At 34.6% G+C, this 14805-nt stretch overlaps 1 protein-coding gene across 1 annotated transcript in view; it reads left to right on the top strand.

Annotated features, from left to right (window-relative positions):
* LOC125650103 (fatty acid synthase-like) overlaps positions 1–6017 on the top strand; it is a 184182-nt gene extending 178165 nt beyond the window's left edge. The window contains exon 36 of the mRNA XM_048878078.2: positions 4275–6017. Within this exon, the coding sequence (XP_048734035.2) occupies positions 4275–4471 (197 nt within the window). The 3' untranslated portion in view covers positions 4472–6017. The remainder of the gene's footprint in view (positions 1–4274) is intronic.
* The last annotated feature ends 8788 nt before the right edge of the window (positions 6018–14805 follow it).

Here is a 14805-nt window from a genome sequence, read left to right as displayed (position 1 = left end):
ATAGAAACGATGAAATCCAGAGTCAAGGTGGGAGGATGTACGTACTGAAAGACAGTCCTTGTCTTTATACTTCTTTTTGTCCTACATTGATAAGATCAATCAAGATTTTGATGTGCTTTGGCAGAGACTAAATAAAAGGAATGAACTAAAGTGCGATAAAATTAAATAGCCATTGGGAAAAACACCCTTGGGAATAAAATGAAGATTTGTCAAAACAAGCTGGACTTTCCAAGTTCTACACCAACCAATGCTTTTGGGCACATCTATAACGGAACTGGACAAATCTCGATTTGAAGCGCGACATATGTCAATATCTGGACAGCAGTATTAGAAGTTATTCTCCGGTAATAAGAAGCTGGACACGGCAATGTCAATTTCTAGGGCAATGGCCTACATTTTTGCAGTTACTCCCCTTACACCGGAAGTTGGGGGCGCGCTTACGATTGCGGTCCTAAGCTTCACATAAATAGTATTAACAAATAGTGTATAGTAAAGCTTACATTGCCAAATTCTTTAGTATACCAAGTTTTAACAGGGTGTATTATATCTATAACAAAAACAAGGTTCAATTTCTTCGATTTTATGGAGAAAACTTTTAAAAGTATGCACTTCGTCAAATTGTAGAGTTGGGGAAGGGGGGGGGGGGGGTGTTATAGGTGTAATTAACGTTTATTTCTGTCCAAATTATGTAATTAATACCAAGGAGTTCAATTGTAATCTGTTTTAAAAACAACAGAGACCTAGAATTAAAAGCACAATGAAAGCATGACTTTTGATACAATCAGGCACGTAGCATCGCAAGGGGGAGGGGGGGGGTGACTTAATAATATTGCCTAAAATTTCTTGACAATTAATTAAAAAAAAAAAATCCAAAGATCGAGAAGGAAGGCGGCAAGGGATGATTTTTCAGTTCCACTCATCGGTTAAATTTTACATTTCCACTACCATTCACGACAATGCTTGGGGGGGGGGCACAGCCTATCCGACTATAAATCTATTTCTGCACGTAAAAATAACCAAGTTTGTATGTAATAATAAGAGGAGGCAGACCCATTGTTGCTAGGAGCCTGATGATTGTTTTTGTGCTCATTCGAGTAATTGAAAGTGCAAGAAGAGGTGTAAGTTGATGTACACAAAATCTAACTTTCAAAAGATTGAATCACACGCGAAAAATTTTAACAAAAATATTACACTAGACATACCAATTCGAGATGGTGCTTTATTTATTGTCACCTAGTGTACATTTAGTAACAGTAGTTTTTTTTCCAGTGTGAAATGATAAATTGATCATGTACATGTATGCGTTGGTTTTATGTGTTTTAACGCATATGCATATCGTATTGTATGTTTTTTGTATTTTGGTTGTCGAAAATATTGATAAAAATTAATAATGAAAAATTGCTGATATACTAAGGACATCATGATTATGATGTAAAGAAATTGAGGACTAGGTAATATTTACATACTTTATTATATCATGACCATGCATTGCTTGCGAGAAAACCACACAAGGGACACATATAAATGTAATTAGTGACTAAGATATTTTGTTCAATTATACTATTTTTAAGTCATTACACTTAATTCTTAGAAAAATTCCTTAACTGGCAATTGATTGCAATCAAAAATTGTAAATTTTCTATTTATTCCTTATATGGCACCGTCAACTGAGGACCGCAATTTGCTGCGCGCCCTCTCTAATCAGGGGGAAATAACTCACATAGCGTTATGAAAAATGTAGGCCATTGCAAGAGATTTCATTCTTGGTAATATGTAAATTTAAATACTATAGTGGCTATTCAATTAATGACATTTTTACAGCAAATTCTATAGCATAGTATATTAAATAGACAATTTATATTTTATATTAAAAGAAGTAGGTACGGTTTTGGCCAAATTCTGCCCAGCTTTTATGGAGGAAAATTATTTTGCGTTGCAGATATTCTCCTGTCAAATTTTTAAAAGAAGTAACTCATAGTAACTCTCAAAAGCATATGAAAATCAACTTATCTATGCACATGCGTAATACATAATCAAATAAAGTAAGGGCTTTGAGGCTATTTGTGGTGTTTTCGTGGTTTTTGTATAGATAAACCAGTGAAATTGAACACCTTCCCTTGTCCTGAACAATTTTTATATGGTTTAAAAATTTACAAAATAACTTACAATTCTTCTTAGTTTCATCCCGGGCGACGATGGAAGAGGAGTTAAAATATCAGTTGAAAGATGCTAACAAATTTGCAATCGTGATACAGTTTGCATTGATCGTGGCAGTTGTAGAGGAAACGAGAATCATTTGGGTAGTAAATATATTTTCAAATAATATATGCTCATATGCTTATTTATTTAAACAGTTTGACATTTATTAAAATCATCACAATGATAAATATCCGGATAAATTTAAGCCTAGCTTACAGACAGGATGCCATTTTTGTTGTTATGGCTATAGTGTAAACAGAACGGTGTATAGCACCAACCAACAGTTCGTGAGAATTCATGTTGCATACCAGGTAAACTACATTTAAATAGTTTATATAACGATGGATGATTCTTTTGATAAACAATATATTCCTTGAAGATTCAAGCATTATTTTTTTGCCATTCACATTCATTTGATTAAACGGAAAACGGCATGTGGTATATATTTCATGTAACAGCAGACGACGATAGTCACCTAAGTACGTACGTACATCAGTGACGTATAGTGCGAGTGTAAAATTATATATTTTTCAAAGACAACAATTTATTTGTCAGAAAGTATACGATGGTTATTCACGAATATAAAATTTTACGCACACTATCTATAAATACATTCAATGCATAGTATGTCATGAAAATCTATGAGGTACAGAGTGGTGCAAAATTCATCTGATGTTTGGGCATAGTTTTACTTGCGAATGTATACGGAATCAAACTTTTCACAAAGCATCCTTAAATGAACTTTGTTAATATGAAAGACCATGCCCATCTACAAGGGCATATAATGATTAGTAAATTTGTAGTCAAGTTTGATAATTAAATTATTATTAATGAATTTTTAGTCATTGCTCTTTAAAAAATTCTGAACCAAGCTGCTTGTATAATGATAGTTTTGCTCAAGCTTGTTTATTGCTAAGAACTGCTGCTCAGGTGAGCAATGTGGCCCTTGGGCCTCTTGTTTTCATTGACTAGGGTGATGTTCATATTTTTAAACAAAAAGGTAGAAGATAGAGGAAATATATTTGATTTATAGATTTGAAATTATAGAAAAACCGTTGATCAGGTTTGGATGCATATTTTGATTATCATATACAATGATTTATTTAATCACGTACCATTGATTCAATTTCTTAATAAAAAATAAATTGATAACTACATCAGTCTTCTCAAAAACTTTTTTAAGACACTAGCCCAGTTGATTTGCTAGCTCAATGTCATATTATGAAAGTTTTACTAGCCCATAGATAAATCATAAACATTTTTAAAAGACATTATTCTTGATGAATTTTAAACGCAGAGTATTGCAATGACTGACAAACACAAATCGGACTCAAATGCAGAAATACTCTTATCATAGATGTTTTAAAAATCCAAGCAATCTATTGATGTTTGATTTTTCACTTGCTAGACAGGCTAAATCCTGAAAATGTCACGGTTTTGTGATTATGTAAATGTACCCTCCACACACATAATCACAAAACCGTGACATTGTGAGGATGGAGAGGCTAGTGCTAGCTGAGACATTTTCTACAAGCCAGTCAGGAAGTTGGGCTAATGAATTTTGAATAAGACAGTTAATTGTACTCATGTACATGTATTAAAAAAAAAAAAAAAAATTCATTATGTACATCTTTCATCAGTTTTAATGTTTTATATTTAAGATCTTATGAGGTGGCACCACACACCTGTTACTTTTAGATTTTATGTTCTGCTGCATTTCTAAGCAAACATGTCCAATTGAAATCTTAACCAGCATATAAAGGATGCGATTTAAAAAAAATTTGGAAGAAATATGATCATAAAACAAGGTGATATTTTAATGAATCAATCTACATTATGTATTTTACTCATTTTTTTATACATGTACATCATAAAGATCGTGAATTAAAGTGTACTCTGATAAACTGGTGAATCCCCCCCCCCCCCTGGCCCATTAAATCCGCTAGTAACATGTATTCCTTTTGTATTGGGGGAGGGGGGGGGGGGGTCATCTGCCAGTGTCATGTATTGCATTTGCATTAATTATACTCTCAGAATGCTTGTTAAATTTGGTATCTTGATTATCTGTACTTCAGGGGATGTCCACTTATTGAGGGTCAAGTCTGACCTGACCCTCCCCACTGCAGTTCCATTGGACTATGGACTGAAAGACTGGTGCACTGGAAATGTGAATGTGAGATTTTACAATGGATCACATGAATCCTTCCTTAATGATAGTGATGGAGAGGCTGTAGCCACGGATGTCATGGAAATTGTGCAAGAGTCCTGCTAAAGGCAAAGATACTAGCAATCATATGCTTGTTATATGTCTATTGAAGTTCAGACAAGAAATTGTGCAGTATTTTGAACTTTCCATAAAGTTATACATGAACATCCTATTGTAATGATCATGGGTTTCTTTCCTATGAAAAGGATGTAATTTCACAATTTGAACATCAAAACACTCTTAATTGTAATGGGTGTTAAATGTGATGTAAGAAAATAATAAAATATTTTTGAATTGAGTGCAAAAGGTTTTGTTTTGCTCACTGTGGATAAAAATCATAATGAGAATTGTATGCAATACTTATTGGTTATTGACTAGAGATGCACAAGTTTATGTATACTGGCATGTTGTAATTGTAGAGATGCACAAGTTTATGTATACTGGCATGTTGTAATTGTTTTGTTGCACAATACATATAATATACAAAGACTAAAATATTGGAATTTCATACATGTATTATGAATTCTGAAAATATTTCATTTAATCAATTGGATTTTTTAACTGTAATAACTGGAAGTAAAAAAAAAACTTGCTGGTCATCTTGAAGCATTTTTTGTGAATTAAGAACAATAAAGTAAAAGAACAGTAAAAAAAAATAATAGGGCCGAGATCAAAAGTTCATGTCTGACAAAAATCTAAATTCACATAGTTTCACACACACCCTTTAAAACTAAATATGATGAATATTGAAACTAATCTATTAACAAGTAAAAACATATCATTATAAATAGCACTGCATACCTTTCTACTGTTGATTCACAAATGAAAGTGTACATTAAAACCATTAAATGTTCATTAAAATGAAATGTTATTATGAAAGGTAAAGATACAAACAGTGATCAATCTCTTAACTTCATTTTTCCCATTGTGGGAATGTGGTATATAAACAATGAACCTCCGTTGCCCATAGTGTATCCCCCGAATCTGCATCTTGGCTACTTTTGAAACTATCAAAGAAATATGACAAATCGCTCATTTTTGTTACTTTTTAGCTCACCTGAGCCAAAGGCTCAAGTGAGCTTTTCTGATCACATTTTGTCCGGCGTCCGTCTGTCTGTAAACTTTTCACATTTTCATCTTCTTCTCATGAACCACTGGGCCAATTTCAACCAAACATGGCCAAAAGCATCCTTGGGTGAAGGGCTTTCAAGTTTGTTCAAATGAAGGGCCATGTCCCTTTCAAAGGGGAGATAATCACAAAAATGCAAAAATAGGGTGGGGTCATTTAAAAATCTTTTTCTCAAGAACCACTGGGTCAGAAGAGCTGAAATTTACTTGAAAGCTTCCTGACATATTGCAGATTCAAGTTTGTTCAAATCATGGCCCCCGGTGGTAGGATGGGGCCACAAGGGGGGATCAAAGTTTTACATACAAATATATAGGGGAAAACTTTAAAAATCTTCTTCTCAAGAATCACTAAGCCAGAAAAGCTGAGATTTACATGAAAGCTTCCTGACATAATGCAGATTCAAGTTTGTTCAAATCATGGGCCCTGGGGTTGGATGGGGCCACAAGTGGGGGGGTCAAAGTTTTACATACAAATATAGGAAAACGCTTTAAAAATCTTCTTCTCAAAAACCATTGGACCAAAGAAGTTGACATTTACATGAAAGCTTTCTGACATAGTGTAGATTCAAGTTTGCAAAGGGTAGTTTGGGCCATAATAGGGACTATTAGGTTTTACATGCAAATATATATATGGAAAGTCTTCAGATATGGGCCAAGGTGACTCAGGTGAGCGATGTGGCCCATGGGCCTCTTGTTTGTCTTACAACCCAAGATGATAATAAAAATTCGACACTTTTCACTGTATTAACAATAAAACACTTAAAACAAATGCACATTGAAACTGCTTTAAAGTGCATGATTGTGGGGTAAAGGTATGTGGTTTAATGTGTGTGATTGTGGGGTAAAGGTATGTGGATTAAAGTTTGTGATTGTGGGGAAGGGGGTAAGTTTGTGATTATGGGGAAGGGGGTTAAAGATTAAAAAACAATGGTGTGATCTTCTTACCTTGAACATCTAGCAGATAATCTGTAATGGTGTGATCGTCATACCTTGAACATCCAGCAGATAAATTAATGGTGTGATCTTCATACCTTGAACATCCAGCAGATAAATTAATGGTGTGATCTTCATACCTTGAACATCTAGCAGATAATCTGGTCACTGGTCACATAGTTATGATGGATGTTGTCCTGAATGAAAATTGTGAGAAACAAGGTATCTCGTAATTATCATAGAAGATTGTGAGAAACAAGGTATCATCTCGTAATTATCATAGAAGATGTGTCAAACAAGGTATCATCTCGTAATTATCATAGAAGATGTGTCAAACAAGGTATCATCTCGTAATTATCATAGAAGATTGTGAGAAACAAGGTGTCTCGTAATTATCATAGAAGATTGTGTGAAACAAGGTATCATCCCGTAATTATCATAGAAGATTGTGTGAAACAAGGTATCATTTCGTAATTATCATAGAAGATTGTGTGAAACAAGGTATCATCTCGTAATTATCATAGAAGATGTGTCAAACAAGGTATCTCGTAATTATCATAGAAGATGTGTCAAACAAGGTATCATCTCGTAATTATCATAAAAGATGTGTCAATTGTGAGAAACAAGGCATCATCTCGTAATTATCATAGAAGATGTGTCATGATTTGAGTTATGTGTATTTCATTCATAACAGAGTTATTAAATGCTCTTGCTGAATAAGCATTGCTTATAGTACCAATGTATGTCAAAATTATTATAGCCCATTTGTCATGGGGAGAAATTATTAAAGTTTTGTCTGCATTAAATTATGACTTTGCAGAAATAGAATGATTTCTTTCAGTGTTTATGCTAATTTAGCAAGATATCCAGATAGTCCTCTTTATACTCCACATCTATCGGAATGATGAAAAAGATTGCCTGCATGACTCTGAATGAAACGGATCCGTCAATCAATAATGAGCATCAGATATAACAGATACTCTAAACATTGTTGCAGAAAATAACTGGTCAATAATAACATTTTGTTGGAGTGAGAGAGGTAAGTTTCACAGTTGGTGTTGTGGTAGGATTGGCCATTTGAAATCTTGTAGTCCCTCATCAGGAGTCCACTGGTGTTGTGTGAAATCTACCAGTGAAAATTGCCCCCTGGGACCACCCTGCACTCTAACTTTTCCTTTTTAGCTCACCTGAGCTGAAAGCTCAAATGAGCTTTTCTTATCACCCATTGTCTGTCTGTTCATCTGTAAACTTTTCACATTTTTGATTTCTTCTCCAGAACCACTTGGTCAATTTCAACCAAACTTGGCAAAAAGCATCCTTGGGTGAGGGGGATTCAAGTTTGTTCAAATGAAGGGCCATGTCCCCTTCAAAGGGGAGTTAATCACAAGAATGCAAAAATAGGGTGGGGTCATTTAAACCTCTTCTCAAAAACCACTGAGCCAGAAAAGCTGGAATTTACATGAAAGCTTCCTGACATAGTGCAGATTCAAGTGTCTTAAAATCATGATCCCAGAGGGTAGGGTGGGGGCCACAACTGGGGATCAAAGTTTTACATGCAAATATTTAAGAACATTTTTCTCAAGAACCACTAGGCCTGGAAAGTTCTTTACATGGCAGCTTTCTGACATAGTGTAGATTCATGTTTGTTAAAATCATGCCCCCCCACCCCCACCCCCACCCCGGGGGTGGGTAGGATTGGGCCACAATAGGGGATCAAAGTTTTACATGCGAATATATAGGGAAAATCTTCTTTACAAGAACCACTGGGTCAGAAAAGTTGAAATTTATTTGAAAGCTTCCTAATATAGTGTAAATTTAAGTTTATAAAAATCATGGCCCCCAAGGGTAGGGTGAGGCCACAATGGGGGATTAACGTTTTACATACTAGTAATAAATGAAAATCTTTTTTTTTTTAAACTTCTTTTCAAAAACCACAGGGCCAGAAAAGTGGAAATTTACACAAAAGCTTCCTGACATAGAGTAGATCCAAGTATGTGCAATTCATAGTCCCCGTGGTAACATGGGGCCACAATGGGGGATCAAATTGTAATATACTGATATGTATGAAAAATCTTTAAAAATAGCTCTTGAACTATTTATGCTAGGTCTTTCATCTTTTTTATATACATTCTTTACGGAAAGACCTTTCTTGTGATGCAATGGCTTGTGACCTTGACCTGGAAGTTTGACCTACTTTTAATGAAAATCTTACCTATTCAATATGTCCTGAACTATCTAAGGTACATCTTTCATATCTCGTATATATATATATTTCTTGTGGCAAGACCTTTCATTTCATATTATGACCGTGAACTTGGAGTTTGACCTACAATTATTCAGGATATGTTGAATAGGTAATATTTTTAGCCAGCCAGGTTGCACAACCTGCAAATGGCTTATAGAATGGTGATTGTCGGACGGGCATCCCTGTAATAGGGTACCTACTTTGTGTAATCAACTCCTCTCGCACCTCTAATTGGACATTCCTCAAACTTTGTACAGTTGTTATGGAAACATTGAAGATGTGCATGTGCCTTTTTGAAAATGATAATTTTTCAAAAAATATTTTGTAATCAACTCCTCTTACTTATGTTCCTCAAACTTTGTACAGTTATGGATGCATAAGATGTGCATGTGCCTTTTTGAAAGTGATCACACATTTTTGAAAAATTTACATGTAGTTGAACTTTGTCATTTTTTAAGCATGTCTTGAATAGAGGGTACCCATTTTGTGTAATCAATTCCTCTCACACCTCATACTTGATGTTCCTCAAACTTTGTACAGTTGTTATGGATACATTGAAGATGTGTGTGTGCCTTTTTAAAAGTGGGCCTCTTGTTTTGATTTTGGTGTGGCTGATAATGCCTCATGAAAAATTCAAAGATTACAAACAGTGATAAATCTCTTAATCCTATAAAGAATTTAATGTATGGCAAACATGGACCCCAGGAAAATCCAGGGAGGTGGGATCAGATGCCCAGGAGGAGTAAGCATTCCCTGTTGTCCATTTACACTTGCTATAAGCCCTATATCTTGACCTGGTAATTGGAGTAATCCGTAGTCAAAGTCAGTATGCAAAGAACAGCCAATTGGTATGAATCATGTCAGACAGCACTAGACATAATGACGTAAAATCATGATATTTGAAGATTAGAAGCTTTTTCAGAGGTTCATTCATTTTGAAGTAATATTGATAGAAATGTTATCAATGTGTTTGTTCCAGTTTAAATTACATTGCACAGATGATAATATTGCTAATAAAGGAAATGTTTCGAAGACTTGTGCCCGGGATATGATTATGTAAAATATACATGTACATGCAGTTATGAGGAAGTGGTTGTTTTTGTTTTTATATGCAAATCTGGCAAATTACAGCATTCATCCTGGTTAAATTAACATTAACGAACCCTCTTCCTATATCTGCCAGTAGTATCTAGAAGTCACTCAGCAGTTTTGCTATAAATCATGTATACAATTAGTGAATGAGAAGATTGACCCTATAAATATCTAAATGTATACCTCACACAGTAAAGTTATACAGTAACTGGAAAATATTCATGAATTATAACCAAAAAACTAACATGTATGGATCATATAATGAAAATGCATTATCTAAAAATATTCTTCTCTATTTACGACCATTTAGGAAACAAACTATTTGCATGTATTGTAAAATTCATGGACCAATAGTATACAACTATTTACTGGCTATGAGGACAATAGCAAGTTTATTGTCCCCCAAGACAGCAACTATTTCCTGAGGCGCAGCCAAGGGAAATGGTTGCTGTCAAGGGGGACAATAAACTTGCTATTGTCCGAATAGTCAGTAAATAGGTGTTTTATTATACCAAAGTTAACTTCACTTGTGTCAGACATACTAAAGTGAAGTAAACTAACATTCGGCATTAGCCTAGATGAAATCGACCAAGGTGATCCGAGTGGTAAACCTAGCTATCAGACTTTGACGTCACAGAAAAGAAAACACAGGAAAATATAGCATCCGGTAAATAGTTTCGAGACTATTTCCCTAGGGCAGATAGTTCAGAAACTATTTCACGGCTAGCGTTATCCAGAAGAAATAGCAAATTTATTCACCTAACATTTATATAGCAAAAACATTCTGAGGTATAATAATTCAAGTTGGCTCCAGGTAGGAACTAAAACTATCATGTAATGAGAATACAATTGTTTGAAAAAGCAATGATTATGAAATATATCTCTTGAAAATGCAAAAAAAAAAAAGTTGAGTCGGTAGGTTCAAGTGACTCCACCCTGAAATACCCGATATGTGCACAATAAATAGCATCACACATTGTGGTTATAGTATTCTAACTGTGATGTTATGTAACTTGTACAATATTTTCTGGAATTCTCTCAATTTCTTCACAATATGCTTAGGTTTTTCGATGATAGGAAAATGTTAACCTTGGCTATATCTTCAGAGCCAAGGGGGATAATTAAAGGCTTTGATATTTCACATATTTATTGGTCATGACCAGGCCTTTGGTACCATTTGACCTTGGACTTTGACCTACTTTTCAAACATTTTAACCTTGGCTAATCTTTTGAACCATGGGAAATTAGGGCTTTGATATTTCACATATTGATTCCTCATGACTAGGCCTTTCATTCTGTACCAAGATTTTTGACCTTAAGTGATCTTGAACTTTTAACCTACTTTTTAAAAACATTAACTTTGAACCAATGGGGATAGTGTAAGTAGAGTCACACCTCCTGGCAAGCTATGTAGTTTTCTGACAACTCTAGCTCTGAATGCTGGGCATGCACACTAGATGTATGGTTATAAAGAGCATAAAACTTCAATACTAAAATGATAGTTACAGATGGCTCATAATCTGAAATGATAGCTACAGAACACTATGGTTCATAATCTGAAATGATAGCTACAGAACACTATGGTTCATAATCTGAAATGATAGCTACAGAACACTATGGTTCATAATCTGAAATGATAGCTACAGAACACTATGGTTCATAATCTGAAATGATAGCTACAGAACACTATGGCTCATAATCTGAAATGATAGCTTCAGAACACTTATATATGGCTCATAATCTGAAATGCATTACATCTTTAAGATTTCACTGGTTTTCTCCTGAACATAGCTCTTTAATAGTCCAGGCTTATGACTGGGCAATTTTTTCATGACCCTGAACCAATGTCATTTGACTAAGGTCAAGGTAATTATATTTTAAACATTGTTTTAACATATGTTTCTGAATACTTTTGATTTATACAATAAAATAATTATAGTTAAGCTTAAAAAAAATGAAATGCAATAACATGTACTTATATTTGCCACAGCTTAGTATTTGAAAGATATTCAAAGGACTTATATTTTGCTAATGACCATGCAGATTCAGAAGATAAAACTTCCCTTTTTTGACCATAAGGAAATCTATTTTTCAGAGTTTTGAAAAAGCATACTTTCACTATTTTCACACAACATTTCTACTTCATTTTCATTCAGGGGACTATGAAGGTCCATGGGCCTCTTGTTTATATTGCTTTAATCCTTATAAGCTCATGTTGAGGAGACTTGAATGTGAAGAGATGATTGTGTATAGCCTTAAATTGGATTCTTTCCTCATCTGCGTAATAGCGAAAAAGATCTAGTGAAGGAGGAGTCAATCTATAGGCTCCACAGATGTGTCAAAATCAATGGCCACTCCATTGATTTTGTAGTACAATTCTTGATGCTGTTGAATTTGACATCTTGAAAATGTACATTGACATGGGAATGATACAATGATTCAGATGTTACTGATGAGTTATTGATGTAGGAATTTGAAAATTCATTGAAATTATTGAAATAACAAACACCCTGAGCTACATGCCTGTCTGAGGGGATGTATGATTATGTTCACAACTGGTATGGAAATAACTTTTTACTCGGAGCAAAATGATTTTAAAATTTCCTTATTGATTTTCAATCTGAAGTTTATTGTACACGTTGCATCAAATATATAAGATATTCTCGACAATTTGCTTTCAGTGTCTAAGTACAGAAGTGTTCACTGTGAGTTGACATATGAGGCTAATTTATATTCTTGTATTTATGCAAGACAGTACAAGCTCTGATTTTTAGGTCACCTCAGTAATTTCATCTCAGCATAATGAAGTTGTCTTTCATTATCTGGTGAGAGATGAGTTGTAAAAATTCATGATGTTGAAGAAAATTGGTATTAAATGAAAATCGTAGTTAATCGGCAGACAGACATCTAGAATTGGACTAAGACACCTTGTAATAAAATCGTAGTTAATCGGCAGACAGACATCTAGAATTGGACTAAGACACCTTGTAATAAAATCGTAGTTAATCGGCAGACAGACATCTAGAATTGGACTAAGACACCTTGTAATAAAATTGTAGTTAATCGGCAGACAGACATCTAGAATTGGACTAAGACACCTTGTAATAAAATCGTAGTTAATCGGCAGACAGACATCTAGAATTGGACTAAGACACCTTGTAATAAAATCGTAGTTAATCGGCAGACAGACATCTAGAATTGGACTAAGACACCTTGTAATAAAATCATAGTTAATCGGCAGACAGACATCTAGAATTGGACTAAGACACCTTGTAATAAAATCGTAGTTAATCGGCAGACAGACATCTAGAATTGGACTAAGACACCTTGTAATAAAATCGGCATTGTAAACAACATAACTTGATGACATACCTCTGTTAACTTTAATAAGTGTTGCTTGCATAACCTAAAACCTCTATGTAGATGATGTATACGAGCAACCTAGATAAAAATAGAATTTGTTAGAATTCCTATGGTTTTTTAGCTCACCTGAGCCAAAGGCTCAATTAAGTGAGCTTTTCTGATCAATCTGTCTGTAAACTTTTCACATTTTCATCTTCTCCAGAACCACTGGGCCAATTTCAACCAAACTTTGCACAAAGCATCCTTGGGTGAAGGGCTTTCAAGTTTGTTCAAATGAAGGGCCATGTCCCCTTCAAAGGGGAGATAATCGCAAAAATAGGGTGGGGTCATTTAAAAATCTTCTCAAGAACCACTGGGCCAGAGGAGCTGAAATTTACATGAAAGCTTCCTGACATAGTACAGATTCGATTTTGTTAAAATCATGACCCCTGGGGATAGGATGGGGCCACAACAGGGGACCAAAGTTTTACAAATATATAGGGAGAAAGTCTTTAAAAATCTTCTTCTCAAAAACCACTGTGCTAGGAAAGTACAAATTTACATTAAAGCTTCCTGACATAGTGCAGATTTAAGTTTGCTAAAATTGTGGCCCCCGGAGGTAGGATGGGGCCACAATAGGGGATCAAAGTTTTACATACAAATAGGGAATATGTATGGAAATCTTTAGGTATGGGACAAGGCAACTCAGATGAGTGATGTGGCCCATGGGCCTCTTGTTTTTATTATTATTGAAGGGCCACATAGATTTGTTACAACAGATTTTGTCATAACCATCATTTTAGGCATCAGGATAAAGAAGAAAATTAGTCAGGACCTAAAATTTACTTGGTTATATGTTCATTGTAACCTCTTTCATCATAAAGAAAGACCACTGAATATGATTTTTTATAAAACAGCTATTCTGCTATTTCCATCATGTCTTGGAAGGGCATAAATCAGCATATGCTTTTATTACTAAAATGAAGCAAAATTGCTGTTTTCAGACTTTCAAATTGTACTGGTCCACCAAGCATCTCCCATAAATTTTGAACATGACAGATTAATTAGCAGTTTGTCAGTCCAAATGTCAGATAGATTTAAAATGTTTTTGTCCTGTCTGTCTGAAACTTGAACCTTGCTCATAACTTCTGAATGGTGAGAGATAGGGCTTTCATATTTGTATTCCTTGTGACAAGACCTTTCTTTTGGTTTCAAAGTTTTTGACCTAGTGACCTTTGAGTTTTGCCTACTTTTAAGAAAACCTAACCTAAACAATATCTCCTGAACTATTTAAGATAAGGCTTTCATATTTTGTATATAGATTCCTTATGGCAAGAATTTTCATAAGGTGCCATGGCGTGTGACCGTGACCTTAAAGTTTGACCCTAATTTTAAAACTTTAACCTGTTGCTCATAACTTTTAAATGCTCAGTTACATATTTCATTTATGCATTCCTTGTGACAAGACCTTTCTTTTGGAACCAAAATGTTTGACTTTGGATTTTGACCAGCTACTTTTAAAATAAGTTAACCTATAGGCAATGTCCTCTTAACTGTTTAAGGTATAGGGCTTTCATATTTTGCATATACTAACAAGGTCTTATATTTCATACCATGATTTATTTTATCTTGTGACATTGTATCATGGTTATAATGGGAC

This window comes from Ostrea edulis, chromosome 1 (genome assembly GCF_947568905.1).
Source record: "Ostrea edulis chromosome 1, xbOstEdul1.1, whole genome shotgun sequence".
Lineage (NCBI taxonomy): Eukaryota > Metazoa > Mollusca > Bivalvia > Ostreida > Ostreidae > Ostrea > Ostrea edulis.
The sequence above is the reverse complement of the archived record's forward strand: the minus strand, read 5'-3'. Positions and strand labels throughout refer to the sequence as shown.